Source organism: Gossypium raimondii, chromosome 12 (assembly GCF_025698545.1).
Source record: "Gossypium raimondii isolate GPD5lz chromosome 12, ASM2569854v1, whole genome shotgun sequence".
Lineage (NCBI taxonomy): Eukaryota > Viridiplantae > Streptophyta > Magnoliopsida > Malvales > Malvaceae > Gossypium > Gossypium raimondii.
The window spans coordinates 29,106,912-29,121,616 of NC_068576.1; the positions used below are offsets into that span (position 1 = coordinate 29,106,912).

General features: G+C 36.2%; 1 protein-coding gene across 1 annotated transcript; it reads right to left on the reverse strand.

Annotated features, from left to right (window-relative positions):
- Window positions 1-9,579: 9,579 nt before the first annotated feature.
- Window positions 9,580-14,399, reverse strand: LOC105763643 (polyamine oxidase 2). The gene is made up of 10 exons (XM_052625011.1): window positions 13,891-14,399; window positions 13,097-13,212; window positions 12,592-12,680; window positions 12,371-12,484; window positions 12,028-12,115; window positions 11,779-11,864; window positions 11,573-11,679; window positions 11,065-11,158; window positions 10,541-10,970; window positions 9,580-10,287 (listed from the first exon to the last, which is right to left on the reverse strand). The coding sequence occupies exons 1-10, from the start codon at window positions 13,928-13,930 to the stop codon at window positions 9,979-9,981; spliced, it is 1,473 nt and encodes a 490-aa protein (XP_052480971.1). The 5' UTR covers window positions 13,931-14,399; the 3' UTR covers window positions 9,580-9,978.
- Between the last annotated feature and the right edge of the window lie 306 nt (window positions 14,400-14,705).

Below are 14,705 nucleotides of genomic sequence, written 5' to 3' on the forward strand. Positions count from 1 at the left end.
CTTTACTCTAAGAAAGGAATCATATGGTCAAAACAAAAGAAGTGAATTCAAGGCGTTTCCTTCATTGCAAAAACCAATGAACTAGTAGATCAAGATACATGAGAAATGTTATGTAGCCTATCATAAGGCAAGTGTAATGCAAACCAGATTGGCAAAACGTAACAGAGGAAAATTGAATGAACATTACAATCTCTAAAACATGGACTAGGGTTTTGGATAGTAAGAATAAAGTTGTATGCATGAATGCATGGGCGTAGTGTGCATACCAAAGTGAGTCTTACTTTATTAAAGTCTATGCAAGTTCAATATTCGCCAATAGATGAGCTAGTTGAAGTTAGTTTACATGGTCCCACTAAGTTGGGAAGAGCCCCTTTATCTGTGTGACGTATAGATATTCTAGTGTTGTTTTGGAACTCACTAAGTTTTATGAACTTACTCCGTTTATCTTCCCTTCTCAGGATCCCTGAAGAAATAAAGGAACCTTCAAGGTCTACGCCAAAGGATATATTATGTGTGAGGCTTATAGTGATTTTGTATTATGCATGACAAATAAGAATGGCATCAAGGCTTGAAATATGAGAAACAATATTTTGTAACTAAAATTGTATCTACTAAATGACGTCCTCTCCTTAAGTCTTCACAATGAACTTTTGTGTTTTAAAGGTATTTAGGCCCTTAAATTTAAAAGTTTTATTTACTGCTATAGCAAATACCTTTTGTTCTTTTGTAATTTTGAGATTTCACCAATTTCGTTATAGTAAGGAAAGGCTTCAAAGTTGTAACACACCATTCCTGAATCCTCCTCAAGGGTCGGGGATAGGGTGCTACAAGTTTTGATATCAGAGCCTAGGCTTTTTTTAATTTTCGGATAAATCGAAGGTGTTGTCACGCCACTATCATGCATAATTATCCTCTAGCTTAGTACTTAGTGATTTGTACTAAGATAGTTTCTCTTTTATAGCAAATAAGAAGAATGTTTGAAAGTTCAAGAGAGGTGATTGATGAGCATATGGAAAGCCATGTTCCTACCTAAGAACAGGCTACTACAACCAATAATAACAACGCTGGAAATGTAGGGACTGTATTCAGAAATACGTTCTTTACCATGATGACTCGATTATTTGAGTAGTTCATCGAAATCAAACCTAAGCATCATCCTCAATAGCCTCAGCAACCGCAACATCCTCCACAACCATGCCTAGAAGCAGTGTGCCCAGTGCCACCTATTCTACCTGAACTTGCACCTACAATAGCCTCCCTTAGGTCTGATCCTGTTTGAGAGATTCAAAAAAGTTAAGCAAAAGAATTTTTGGGAGATAAAGAAGATAACCCCAGTACGGTGGAGCAGTGGTTGTCTCAGTTAGGAAGGGTTATTAAGGAGCAGTGCAATGAAAAGGATAGTATCTAATGTGGTCTATCCTTGCTGGAAGAATAAGCATACCAATGGTGGGAAATCATGATCAGCGTTACCCTTGAGCATCAAATCAATTGGGAATTCTTCTTAGAAAGGTTCCGTGAGAAGTACATCAATCCAACGTTCGTTGAACAAATGAATGACCTCATGTATCTAAAACAAGGTAGAATGGCTTTCCTAGAATATGAGCGTGAATTCATGCAACTGAATAGGAATGCCAAAAGTATGTTTCCGATAGACATGTGTGATAAATTCGAATAGGGACTTAGAGATGAAATTCGCACCCTAGTGTTAGCCTCTAAGTGTAAGACCTTGTTTGAAATGACAACTATAGCTCATAAGATGGAGTCGATCCTTAAGGGCAAGAGCAAGAATTATCAAAAGGAAAGAATGAAAAGATGAAGATCAAGTCCTACACCTTCCTCGAATTTTAAGAAGCCAAAGGATCACCCTTTTCCAACTTTAAGGAGTGAATCACAGACATTTAGTTTCAAGCATAAAGGACCCTTTAGGTTAGCTGTATCCATGGCTAGTTCTGACGGTTCCCAAATGAAGAAAGGGTACTATAACTTCTGTGGTAAGAACCATGTAGGTGAGTACAAGAAAAAGTTAGGGGTTTGCTTCAATTGTCGGTCTAAAGACCACATGATTAAATATTGTCCAACCAATTCTGAGTACACTACAAAACAATTAGTAAGAAGCCCACCGAAATACCAACAAGAAATTAGATCAGAAATGGCAACTAAGTCCAGCTCAATCAAAAGGTTACAAAGGAAAACTTTTGGTAGAATGAGTTTTGGCGCATCAGCATAGGCCTACATAATAAAAGCCAAAGAAGATACGGACCTACCTGAAGTCATCACTGGTAATTTTTCTTTCCATGGTAATGAAATTTATGCATTGGTTAACCCTAGGTCTACTCACTCTTACATATATATTAAAGTCATAGAGGGTCTAAGTCTTGAGGTAAAATGTTCTAAGGCCAATATATTGGTAACAAATCCTTTGGGGCAAAGCCCTATAATGAACAAGTTAATAAGGAATTGTCCTTTAGTTATGGGCGAGTAAGTGTTGTAGAAAATTTGTTGTTGTTGAGCTTTCATGAGTTCGATGCTATATTGGGATTAGACTAGCTGACTAGGCATAACACTATGGTTGACTTTCAGTCTAGAAACATGCGTCTAGTAAGTTCAAAAGGAAAAGAAATATTATTATCTGAGAAAAAGTTAGAAGTGGTGGATAGGATTATTTCCACAGTTACCACCAGAAAATTGATTACTCAAGGCGTAGATGCCTACTTGGCGTATATTATGGACACGCCCAAGTCCAGGAGCGAAGTCAGCCAAGTGTCAGTAGCAAAGGAATTTATGGATGTGTTCTTTGAAGAACTCCTTGGTATGCCTAAGAATAGAGAAATAGAATTTTCAATAGAATTGGTACTTGGAAGAACTCATATATCATGCTCGCCCTATAGGATGACACTGGTAGAACTTAAGGAGTTAAAAGAATAGTTACAAGATATGTTAAGTAAATGATTCATCAGGCCTAGTGTATCTCCTTGGGGTGCACCAATTTTTTTCGTTAAGAAGGATAGATCTATGTGTCTATGTATAGACTATTGTTAGTTGAATAAAGTCATTGTTAAAAATAAGTACCCCCTGGCTAAAATCAAAGACTTGTTTGATTTCTTAAGTGGAGGTTCAATGTTCTCCAGGGTTGACTTAAGGTCTAGATACTATCAGATAAAGATCAAGAATGACGATATACCTAAAATAATGTTCCAGTCAAGGTATGGGAATTATGAGTTTTTGGTGATGCCATTTGGATTGACCAACACTCCTGTGGTGTTCATGGATTTAATGAATAGAGTGTTTCAACCTAACTTGGATAAATTTGTAATAGCCTTCATTGACAACATCAGTTGTACGGTTATGAAAGGTACATTATCTTAGACACGTAATTTTTTCAGAGGGTATCATGGTAGACCCCGCCAAGGTAAAGACAGTTCTTGAATAGAACTCTCCTAAGAATGTCACTGAAGTACACAGCTTCTTGGGGTTAGTTGGGTACTGCAGAAGATTTGTGAAAGGTTTCTCTATTATAACATCGCCCATAAGAAGTTTATGTGGAGCAATGAATGTTAGCAAAGTTTTGAAAAGCTAAAGGCAATTTTGACTGAAACTCCAGCGTTGGCACAACCTGAGCTTGGAGTTGAGTATATAATATATATATAGACGCATCATTGAATAGATTATGTTGTGTCCTTATGCAAAACAGGAAGGAAATTCCGTATGCTTCGCGCCAATTGAAACCACATGAAAAGAACTACCTCACGCATGATATGAAATTGGCAGTTGTAGTCTTAGCACTAAAGCTCTAGCGATATTACTTATATGGGTAAAGGTGTCGTATCTATTCTGATCATAAAAAGTCAAAAGTACTTGATGACCCAGAAAGAATTGAACCTACGCCAAAGGAGATGGCTGAAGCTATTAAAAGACTATGACTTGATTATCGAGTACCACCTAGGAAAAGCAAATATGGTAGCAGATGCCTTGAGTAGGAAAACTATGGAGGCCTTATTGTCTTTACAAGCTAAAGTGACTTTGACCGATAATGGAGCATGTTAGCGGAGTTGGTAGTGAAACTAACTCATCTCTCTCAAATTTTGGAAGGACAGAAGAAAGATATTCAATGCGAACGATTCAAACAAAATATGTTCTCAGGAAAAGCAGTGCACTTCAGTATTGGTAAAGAAGGCAAACTTAGATTCAAAAATCGAATGTTTGTACCATTAGGGAATAAATTAAGAAATGAATTATTAAGAGAAGCTCACCAAGGGCCTTTTTCGCTACACCCTAGTGGCATCAAGATGTATAGAGACTTGAAGGAATCTTACTAGTGGCCTGGAATGAAGAAGTAGATCTCAGAATACGTCCCAACATGTCTAACATGTCAAAGAGTAAAGGCAGAGCATCAAGTTCCATCAGGAAAATTGTATCCTCTAGAAATTCTTGAATGGAAATGAGACAGAATCACCATGGACTTTGTATCGGGATTGCCCTTCAGTCCTTCCAAGAAGATTTCTGTTTGGATGGTGGTAGATAAGCTCACAAAATCAGTACAGTTTTTTCCTATAAAAATAACATATTCTTTAGAAAAGCTGACTGAACTATATATTGTTGAAGTGGTGCGTCTCCATGGTGTGCCATCATCCGTTGTGTCTGATAGGTATCCAATATTTACCTCCAGATTCTAGCAACAATTAGAGCAATCATTAGGAACCAAGTTAAAATTTAGCACTGCGTTTCACCCTCAGATAGATGGTCAATTCGAAAGAGTAATTCACGTTTTAGAAGATATGATGCATTATTTTGTGATCGATTTTGGGATAAATTGGGAAATGTATGTTCCTCTTATTAAATTCATCTACAACAACAGCTACCACACCAGTTTAAAGATGTCTCCTTTCGAGGCCTTATATGGTAGAACGTGTAGAACACCTATTTGTTGAAAAGAGTTAAGCAAAAGAAAAATCGTGGGTCCAGACTTAGTGCGTGAAACTTAAGAAAGGTTATCGTCATTTACAACCAGTTGAAGGCCGCTCAAGATCGATAAAAGTCCTATGCAGATTTAAAGAGAAAGGAAATCTCCTTCGAGGTGGGAGACAAGTTGTTCTAGAAGGTATCCCCTTGGAAGAGGATTATACGATTTGACCAGAAAGGAAAGTTAAGCACAAGATTTGTGGGACCTTATGAAATCTTAGAAAGATTTGGTCCAATAGCATATGAATTGGCCTTGCCTCCTGAACTATCAAATATTCATAATGTCTTCCATGTATCAATGTTCCAAAGATATAGATCCAACCCTAAGCACGTAATACAAGCTGAAGAGGTTGAGATTGAACCAAACCTATCTTACGAGGAAGAACCAATCTGTATTTTGGCCAAGGAAGTTAAAGAGCTAAGGAATAAGAGAATTTCCTTAGTAAAGGTATTGTAGAGAAATCACAATACTAAGAAAGCCACTTGGGAAAAGGAGAGCATAATTAAAGAGTAGTATCCACAACTGTTTTCAAGTATGAATTTCTGGGATGAAATTTCCTAAATGGGGGAGAGTTGTAACATCCCACTCGGCGAAGTGTAGTACTCGAGTATTGTTAATTGAACTAGGGCTTATAGTGTGACCCCCGAGTAAGGAATGAGTTAGAAATTTATCAAGTATTTAAGGACTGTGAATGCGCCCTTGGGCGAAGTCCTGATTTAGGCGAGCTTTGAGGTTTGGCGGACTTTTCGTTAGAGTATACGCCGCCCCAACGGATAGATAAAAATAGTGAGACATATTCTTAAATCCCTGGTTGGATAGGAACGATAAATATATTATTATCTTATTATCTAATTTAACTATTTAGTTGGCCTAGTGAGGACTAGTCAAGATTAGACAAAAGTTTCTGAAATTGAAAGGACGTGCATTTAAAATGAAAGAGAAAACTACTAGTCATGGGTACCAAAGGAAAGTTAGTGGAGGGAAAATAAGCTTGTCCGCTAAGTTTTCCTACCATGTGCACCCATAGAAAGCCAACTTTAGCTTCATAAATAAGTTCTATATTTTCTTTGGCAATTCATACTTCCTTTCAGCAATTTTCTCTGTGTTTTCCAAGAAAACAACAAAGCCAAAGCCTACTTAGAGGGTTAAAATTTGTCGTAATCAACCAAGTTTACCATTATGAAACCTAGTAAATAATGATAAACTCTTGCTATTTTTGTGATTATTTACAAGGCCCTAAGGTCTCATGCTTTAGGGACAGACTACTAATTTAGGAAAGGAAACTTCCAGATTCTGGGTTTCTTGATTAAATTCTCTTGAAAGCTTGTTTAGTTTTTTTGAAAAACATTATCTGATAAGTTAACTATTTATGTTATAGCTCAAGAAACTCTCAAAAGCTCTTGAGACAACGGCAAGGGATCTACTGTTCAGTCTCTTATGTATCTTCTGGTGGGTTTCTTCATAACTTGTGTGTGTTATACATAACCTGGTTCAAGGTAAGTTTACCTAACTGGTGAAAGGTTTGGCTTTGCATGTCTGTGTAAGAAATAAAAAGGGTCTTACTTCGTGCTGAGTCATTTCCCACTTTACTATAAAAAAAAACCATATGGTTAGAACAAAAGAAGTGAATTCACGGTGTTGCCTTCATTGCAAAGAGTAATGAACTGGTAGATCGCGATACATGAACGATGTTATGTAGTCTCTGGTAAGGGAAGTGTAATGTAAACTAGATTGGCCAAACGTAATAGAGAAAAAAAAAAGAATGAACGTCACACTCTGTGAAATACGAACTAGGGTTTTGGCTAGCATGAAGAAGGTTGTTTGCATGAATGCATGGGCATAGTGTACGCGCCAAAGTGAGTCTTACTCTATTAAAGTTTGTGCAAGTTCAATATTCGCCAACAGGCAGGCTACTTGAAGTTAGTTTACGTGGTGTCTTCGCCAATGAGTGAATTGTAAGTCCCACTGAGTTGGGAAGAGCCCCTCTATCTGTGTGACGTATAGATATTCTGGTGTTGCTTTGGAACTCACTAAGTTTTATAAACTTACTCCGTTTATCTTCCCTTCTCAGGACCATTAAAGAAATAAAGGAACCTTCAAGGACTACGCCAGAGGATATATTATGTGTGAAGCTTATAGTGATTTTGTATTATGCATGACAAATGAGATTAGCATCAAGGCTTGAAATATGATAAACAATATTTTGTAACTAAAATTGTATCCACCAAATGGCGTCCTTTCCTTAAATCTTCATAATGAACTTTTGTGTTTTAAAGGTGTTTAGGCCCTAAAGTTTAAAAGTTTTATTTATTACTACTATAGCAAATACCTTTTGTTCTTTTGTAAACTTGAGATTTCGCCAATTTCGTTACAGTAAGGAAAGGCTTCAAAGTTGCAACACACCACTCCTGGATCCTCCTTAAGGGTCGGGGATGGGGCGCTACAACCGAAAACTTGTAACCTTGCACTTTTTGGATTAGTCACTAACACATGATAGATGAAAAACATGGCCCTCTTGTGTAATCGAAAAGTAATGTGGTCACAGATATTCTGATGTTGCTTTGGAACTCACTAAGTTCTATGAACTTACTCCGTTTATCTTCCCTTCTCAGGACCCTTGAAGAAATAAAGGAACCTTTACAGACTACTCTAGAGGATATATTATGTGTAAGGCTTATAGTGATTTTGTATTATGCATGAAAGTGGCATCAAGGCTTGAAATCTGAGAAACAATATTTTGTAACTAAAATTGTATCCGCCAAATTCGTCCTCTCCTTAAATCTTTACAATGAACTTTTGTGTTTTAAAGGTGTTTGGGCCCTTAAGTCTAAAAGTTTTATTTACTACTGCTATAGCAAACGCCTTTTGCTCTTTTGTAAACTTGAGATTCCGCCAATTTCGTAATTGTAAGGAAAGGCTTCAAAGTTGTAATGCACCATTCTTGGATCCTCCTTAAAGGTCAAGGATGAGGCACTACAACCGGGAACTTGTAACCTTGCACTTTTTGGATTAGTCACTAGCACATGATAGATGGAAAACATGGCCCTCTTGTGTAATCGAAAAGTAATGTGGTCACGGTCATTTGTCTAAAATAGGATCATATTGGGAGAACTGATTTTGTCCCAAAGGGATTAAGGATGTCCTATGAGGGTAACACACATATGACAAGTTGGATGAACACTAGATAAAGTAGCACGAGAAAATACATATGCCTAGTCAATTCCTATGCTAGCTCGGTATATCCTTGATGGTTTGCATTTGATTTGACGATGTGAATATATGAAAACAATGAATAAGAGTGATAGATCGCATGTCTATCCGTAGTGAATGTGTTTTCTCGTCATGCATAAGAGATGACTTAAAAGTTAAATTTAACTTCTTTGAATTATTATTTAATTAAATTGCAATTAAATAATTGATGTTCGAAATAGAAATTAAATTAATTTGTCATCATAGTCTCAAATTACAAGGTAATTAAATTTATTTACGTATAGATTCTAATACGGTAAAGTCATCTTGACTTTAATGAAAATAGAATTGGATTGACAAACTGATTTAATAAAATAATTAAATTAATTAATTAATTGAATAAATGATATTTTAGGTATAGGAATAATGTTACTTGGATTGAATAAATTATATGAATTAATTTAAAGACCGAATAATACATATAATTATACTCAATACATGATGACGCCTAACTAGACCTGGTGCAAGGCAATGGGCGACAAACCCTACTCCCCGAAAAGGGTATTGCTACCACCTAACATAAAGGTAAAATAAAAAAGGTGATACAATGTTGAAGAAAAAATGCGCCATCCAATTAGGCATAATCTTTGCAATAGCTTTATAATTAAAGTTGCACAAACTAATCAACCGGTTTAACTACTTGTCTTGTTGATTCCCCTAAGCAATCTCTCACTTTCAAAAAAGCCCATTACACATGTGTATAGTTTGTCTTTAACCAAAGCCCAATAATAGTGATAGAAAAGGTCATGAAAGCGATCCGAAACCGACGTCTTGTAAGACCCGATGGCAAAAACATCATTGGTTTACAATATCTGTATGATATGAAAAGATTATTATGTTGATTGTTTTTATTTGACAAGATTTTTTTTTTGCAAAACATTGAAGATCAATCTTACATGAGTAATATATTGTCGTAATTTTAAGACCACTCATGTACAATTCCAAAACTGGGTGATGAGGAACATAATCTTCTATGGGAACACTAGCACTTAATTTTGATTGCTTCACTTTGAGTTGGATGAATAATTGAGTATCATGGAATCTTATCCTTTCTTCTCAAGCTTTTCTCCACCTTTTCTTAAACTATTTCTACCTTTATTGAAGTGAATCAAAATATTTCCTCCCTCACATATATATATTATCCAATCTTAATTTTACGACGACTAAATAATATGTTACTTAAAATACATGTTTAATCTTTTAAAAAAAATCTAATTCATACTAATCTACATTATATCACAACGAACACTTTAAAATTTCAAAAAAAAAAAACAATAAACATGTTCCTACACTTTATAAACGAGAATGTGAATGCTACATCTAAGATTTCTACCCCATAAAATAAAAAATAAAATGAAAAAGCAGGAGAATTAGAACAAAAAAAAGCGACTGTTTATTTTCCTAATAAAATTATATCACCATTTTATCAGTGTCCTTCCCACTCATGTAGTGGATGACGCAACTTGCACCTTTCATATCCAAAACATACTTCACTTTAACATAGGCATGCCCCCATGCCTGCACCATCTCAACCATACTATTCTTAATTAAATACTTCACCACCCCAAAACACATTAAGATCACCATACAAGTTATTCTTGTCCGGATCTCAATTCAGTATAACCATGCTTAAAAGTGACCATCTACAACACATCAAACCAATGCAAGTAGCGCTTGAAATTGGGATCCATGTGTCACTCAAATCACACCCCAACATATCTACAAATACATACTTTGGAACCGGGTGCATGCCTAGACAGGTAGGTTGTTTACAAACGCGTTATTAAAAGCGGGACACACAACCCTGCTTCCTCACCCATAACTGGTTGGAGCAAGTTCAACTCTCCATATCGCTCCAGTACACGCATCCTACAGTCCTCAGCAGCCATCTGCCCAGTTGAAAATGCACCATGAATGGACCCTGGATAGCTCATACTGGTTGCCTCCCCCGCAAAGAATATGTTATCCACTGGCACTCTTAGCCTCTCATACAGATCATGGGACATGCCTACTGCATCATAGCTATAGGAGCCTAGTGTGTTCACATCTGTGCCCCATCGAGAAACAAGATACTGAATCTGTGGGTTCAAGATCGACATTATAATTTAGTTAGTATGATCAGAATCCTACAGAATCTGAATGATCAATTGGCAAACAGATGAGTATACACAAATTTGTAATCTGACAATATCATAATTGAATTTAGACATTGAATAATGATTCCATTTTGTATACATGCAAGATCGAAGCAACAGACTAATTTAAAACACAATTAATCAGAAGCACCCAACAAATTTAGAACACAATTATAGCTTCGAAAATTTGACTCACCGGGGCACATGCCTCTGGAAGGATCTTCTTGAGTTGCATAAAAGCAAACTCCACAGCAGCTTCATCAGACATTTTCTCAATGTCTCTGGCCAGCTGCCCAGCAGGCATATAAACGAGGACAGAATGACCCGTCGCCTTATGAAGGTTTAGAAAGTAGCTGCAATGATAAGATGTGTCAGCAACAACTCCCAAAAACTCCACATTAGGCCAAAACACCTTGTCAAAGTGCAATATAATTTTATTCTCAATTCCCACTCCAAGTTCATCAATTGCTGCTTCCTTCCATTCAGGAAGCCTTGGTTCGAACTTGATATTCTTGGCTTTTAGTACGCCTAGAGGAACAGCAACGATAACAGCATCCGCCGCAAATGTAGTACCATCTTCCACAGTAACCTTCACTCCAGTGTAACGCCTCACTATGTTTGTAACCCTAAGGACAAAGGCATTTCAACGATGGACATTAGCTGATAAATTCAACCACACTAAAGGACATACAAGCCGGTGAACTATTCAAGTTAAATTACCTGTGGCTCAAGCGGATGTCAATACCTTTGGCCAGAGTGTTTATGACAGGAAGATAGCCCCTGACCATGAGTCCGTGACCACCAGGTAATAGCTCTTCCTAAAGATAGAAAATAAAACAGAAAGTTGTAGGTACAGAAAGTCAATGTAGTTGAGGAGCATCATAATAAATGGAAGTAGAACAAGTAAGAATTTGGCAAAATACATGAAAATGTTGTTTTCTTTTTTTTTTTTTGTTGGGGGGGGGGGTTGTTAGTGAGTCAAACTAGGATCTATTCCTATTTTTTATTGAAAGATTTTCATTCAACATGTACAAAGACAACAACCCTAAATACGTTCAATAGTTCATGAACATTCTAGACCTCCATTATGCATTTGACTTCCTATAGTCTGCATAAGAAAACTCATCTCCACTATATTTAACCTTGGTGCCTCGTTGAACAAAAAGTCAGTGGGAAAAAAACATCAAAAGCAATTCAAATAAAACCTCAAATTTCTAAGTATGAAAACCTGCCTGGTCCCAGCTTTTAAGTGAGATGGTATCAGCATCCGAAGCAAACCAACCTTCCATTCTGCATACATACCACTGAAGTACCTTATGTGCAAGCCCTTCCAACCTGTAGATTAACAATTAGATTTTGAGTATTCCCGCTTTCAAAGTTGTAAAATAGGAAATGAATAAAAAGATATTGAATAACAGTCATGTTTGGTTAGACCTTAATTCTGGTCTTCTTTCAAAAACAATTGAGAAAGCACTACTTATGGACATGTCCTCACTGTGCTCTTGTCTCACTTTATTCGTCTGCAATCACATAACAAAAAGTGACAGCAACAACAGATTGAGAAAGAACATCATCACGGTTCTAGGATTCTAAGAAAAAGGAAGAAAATAATTATAAGTTCTGTGCAGTAAACAATGTTAGCTACTAGAGAGTTATGCCAATAAAACAATATAGAAAACTTGCCTCTTCCAAAATGCACTCAAATGTTTCTCCAACCTTAGTGACCAACTCCTGTGGAACTTGATGACCATCCATATCAAAAAGTGCATAACTGCAGCAGTAAATAAAAATCAGCAAAACTGACCATTTACAGCATGAGTAAATGTACAATATCATCATGCGTGTAAGATCATTCCTTAGGAGTGAAACTCCTTTTCTACCCAAGAAAAAGCAAGACCGCTTTTTCTTATACAGCAGACGAGAAGTTCTGACATATACAACAAAAAAAGAGGTAAAAAGTAGCAATTAACATGTTCTGACCACCATATAGAATCAAAGACTAGTCCCTTGAATAAATGTTTCTCACCTCTCCAAGTCATGGTCATACAGCACAGAGTTATCACCACTAGTCCGATAAAGTGGTAGTCCAAGTCTACTGATCAAGGGTGCCAAGGGATTTTCTTTCGAAACCCCATGCAACCTGAAAGATTTGTATTTTTGGAAGTATTTAGTCAGATAAAATTCATTCACACAATTGGAGAGGATTTGCATGTACACAAGTAGAATGAAAAAAACCAGCAAGTGTACCATGAAGCACCAAGGTCAACAGGAAAACCAAATGAGTAATCAGTATGAACTCGACCTCCAATTCTGTCCCTGGATTCTAACACCGTAACCTAAAAACACAACCAAATTCTGTCAAACGTTAAGAAACAATAAAAAATAAGTCCAAATGTGCAAAGCTTCCATCTTTAATGAGACACCAAATGCTTAATGTTTGATTTGGTCAAGTGAATTCGAATCTTGAAGAAGTGACGAACATGACTTATAGGATAACGGAAGGCTCATGGCCAAATATACCGTCATGCATATATAATATAATAAAAAAGAGAAAAGCTTCATTGGATTTAGGCTCTGCTTTGTACGTAGGATGGAAAAAGTGAGAATGGGAAACTTCTCAATCTAATGATTAAACTACAAAGTAGGAAAGTGGCTATGAATCTTAATCATTTGATTAAGAAATTATCCATCCACTTTTCCATCCTTCATATCAAGCAAATAGAGAAGCCCCAAATTTAGAAGATTTAGTTACCTGAAATGAGGCTTCATGGAGAGCACGTGCAGCTGCAATTCCAGCCATTCCAGCCCCAATCACGATTACTGAAGGTGTTCTTACTGGCCTCCTCGCCCCATTTGGATAGCAAATACCTTCCAAATAGTAACCAAAAGTTTTCTTTTATTTAATTATTATTTTCAGCTTGTGCCAAATTTCAAATGAAACTTCTAATATCATGAAAATTAGCAGAAAATATAGTAAATGTTAAATAAAAAGAATGAGATCCTTATTTCATCAGCATCAACATGGCCCCAATGCTTCATAATTTGTATGCATGTATATTTAGACATGATTTCCACTATCAGCTCAATATTTTGTACATATATCTATTGATAGCTTTTTCACTATATTCTCAAACCTTAAAATTTTTAAAGAACATTTCTTTAAATATTTTTTCAATCTAACAAAAGCAAATCATACTGAAAATTTTTTTCCTTGTATACTTCAAAAACATGACACAAAATCTTTGATACATTTTAAATAAATAATGTTTTCTAAAAAAAATTGAATGTTTGAATTTTAAGCTTGCCTATTAAATAAAAAATTCCGTACATAACACATAATCACTAGTCAAACATAAATAATTTTAAGAATTAAAGAAAAGAAAAGCTAATAATGTTAAACTAACTTAAACAACCAGTCACCTCATTTTTATTAATATAATCGCATGTTGTCAAATGAATCACGGTGTCAGATAAGCTGCATCTCCAATTAATTAAACAAAACTACCGACAAAAAAGCATAAAGAGAAAGAGAAAGAAACAACGAACCTCCACGCAATTGGTGATTACTCTTGTCCGACGACTCCATGGATTAAGATCGGGATTAGGATTTAGATTTAAGATGTAAGGGAGGACTATGTTTGGAATTAGAATTAAGCAATAATAATAAAGGCTCAGTTGATTTTTTTTCGAATTTAAATAACGAAGGAGGTAATTGAGGGGAGTAATGAAGAATAAAAATTAAAAGACACGTTATAAAATGGTTGGAAGAATTCAACGAAGAGAAGCAAGTAAAACCCAGATTTCCCAACCAGCTCATGCGATTTCCTTTCTTTTTCCGATTCTATCCCTCCTCTTCGTCTTTAATCCCCGTTTTTCCAGAAAGAAACCGGCAATGATAATAAGATCTCGAGATCGAAACAAGAATTTTTAATCGCCGGAGTTTTGAGATCACGGGGGGTATATTTGGAAACCGGAGATTTCACAAAAGAGGGAGAGAGAAATGGAAATAAAATTAGAAAATTCTAGAGAGAGAAGGGGCGTTTTGGATGAATCCTTGTATATGGCTTGCCTCAATTTATAGAGTTGCTTTGCCATCGTGAAAAAAAGAGCGCCAAGTATTCCCACTCGCGTAGGTGATAAGGAACTGTACGCGCTTACTTTTGAGACCACGTGGTTATATTTTAAAGGTGCTTTAAGATATTGAAATTAGTTGAACCATGACGAGAGGTATGTGTTAGTTAAACGTGTACATAAAGCGGTGAGGGTTGTGAGAATAAGGGTGTTTCAGTCATGTGATAAACGTCTCCAGCCTGCTGCGTTACTATTGTTAGGAAGGTAAAAGGAGGAAAAAAACAAAAAGT

Excerpts from the sequence above, each read along its gene's own strand:
- LOC105763643 (XM_052625011.1), bottom strand. The coding sequence starts at position 13,930 with ATGGAGTCGTCGGACAAGAGTAATCACCAATTGCGTGGAG. Across the intron at positions 13,213-13,890 it reads TAATCACCAATTGCGTGGAG|GTATTTGCTATCCAAATGGG; the intron begins GTTCGTTGTTTC and ends ACTATTTGGAAG. Across the intron at positions 11,159-11,572 it reads TAAAAGCTGGGACCAGGCAG|AGCTATTACCTGGTGGTCAC; the intron begins GTTTTCATACTT and ends ATCTTTAGGAAG.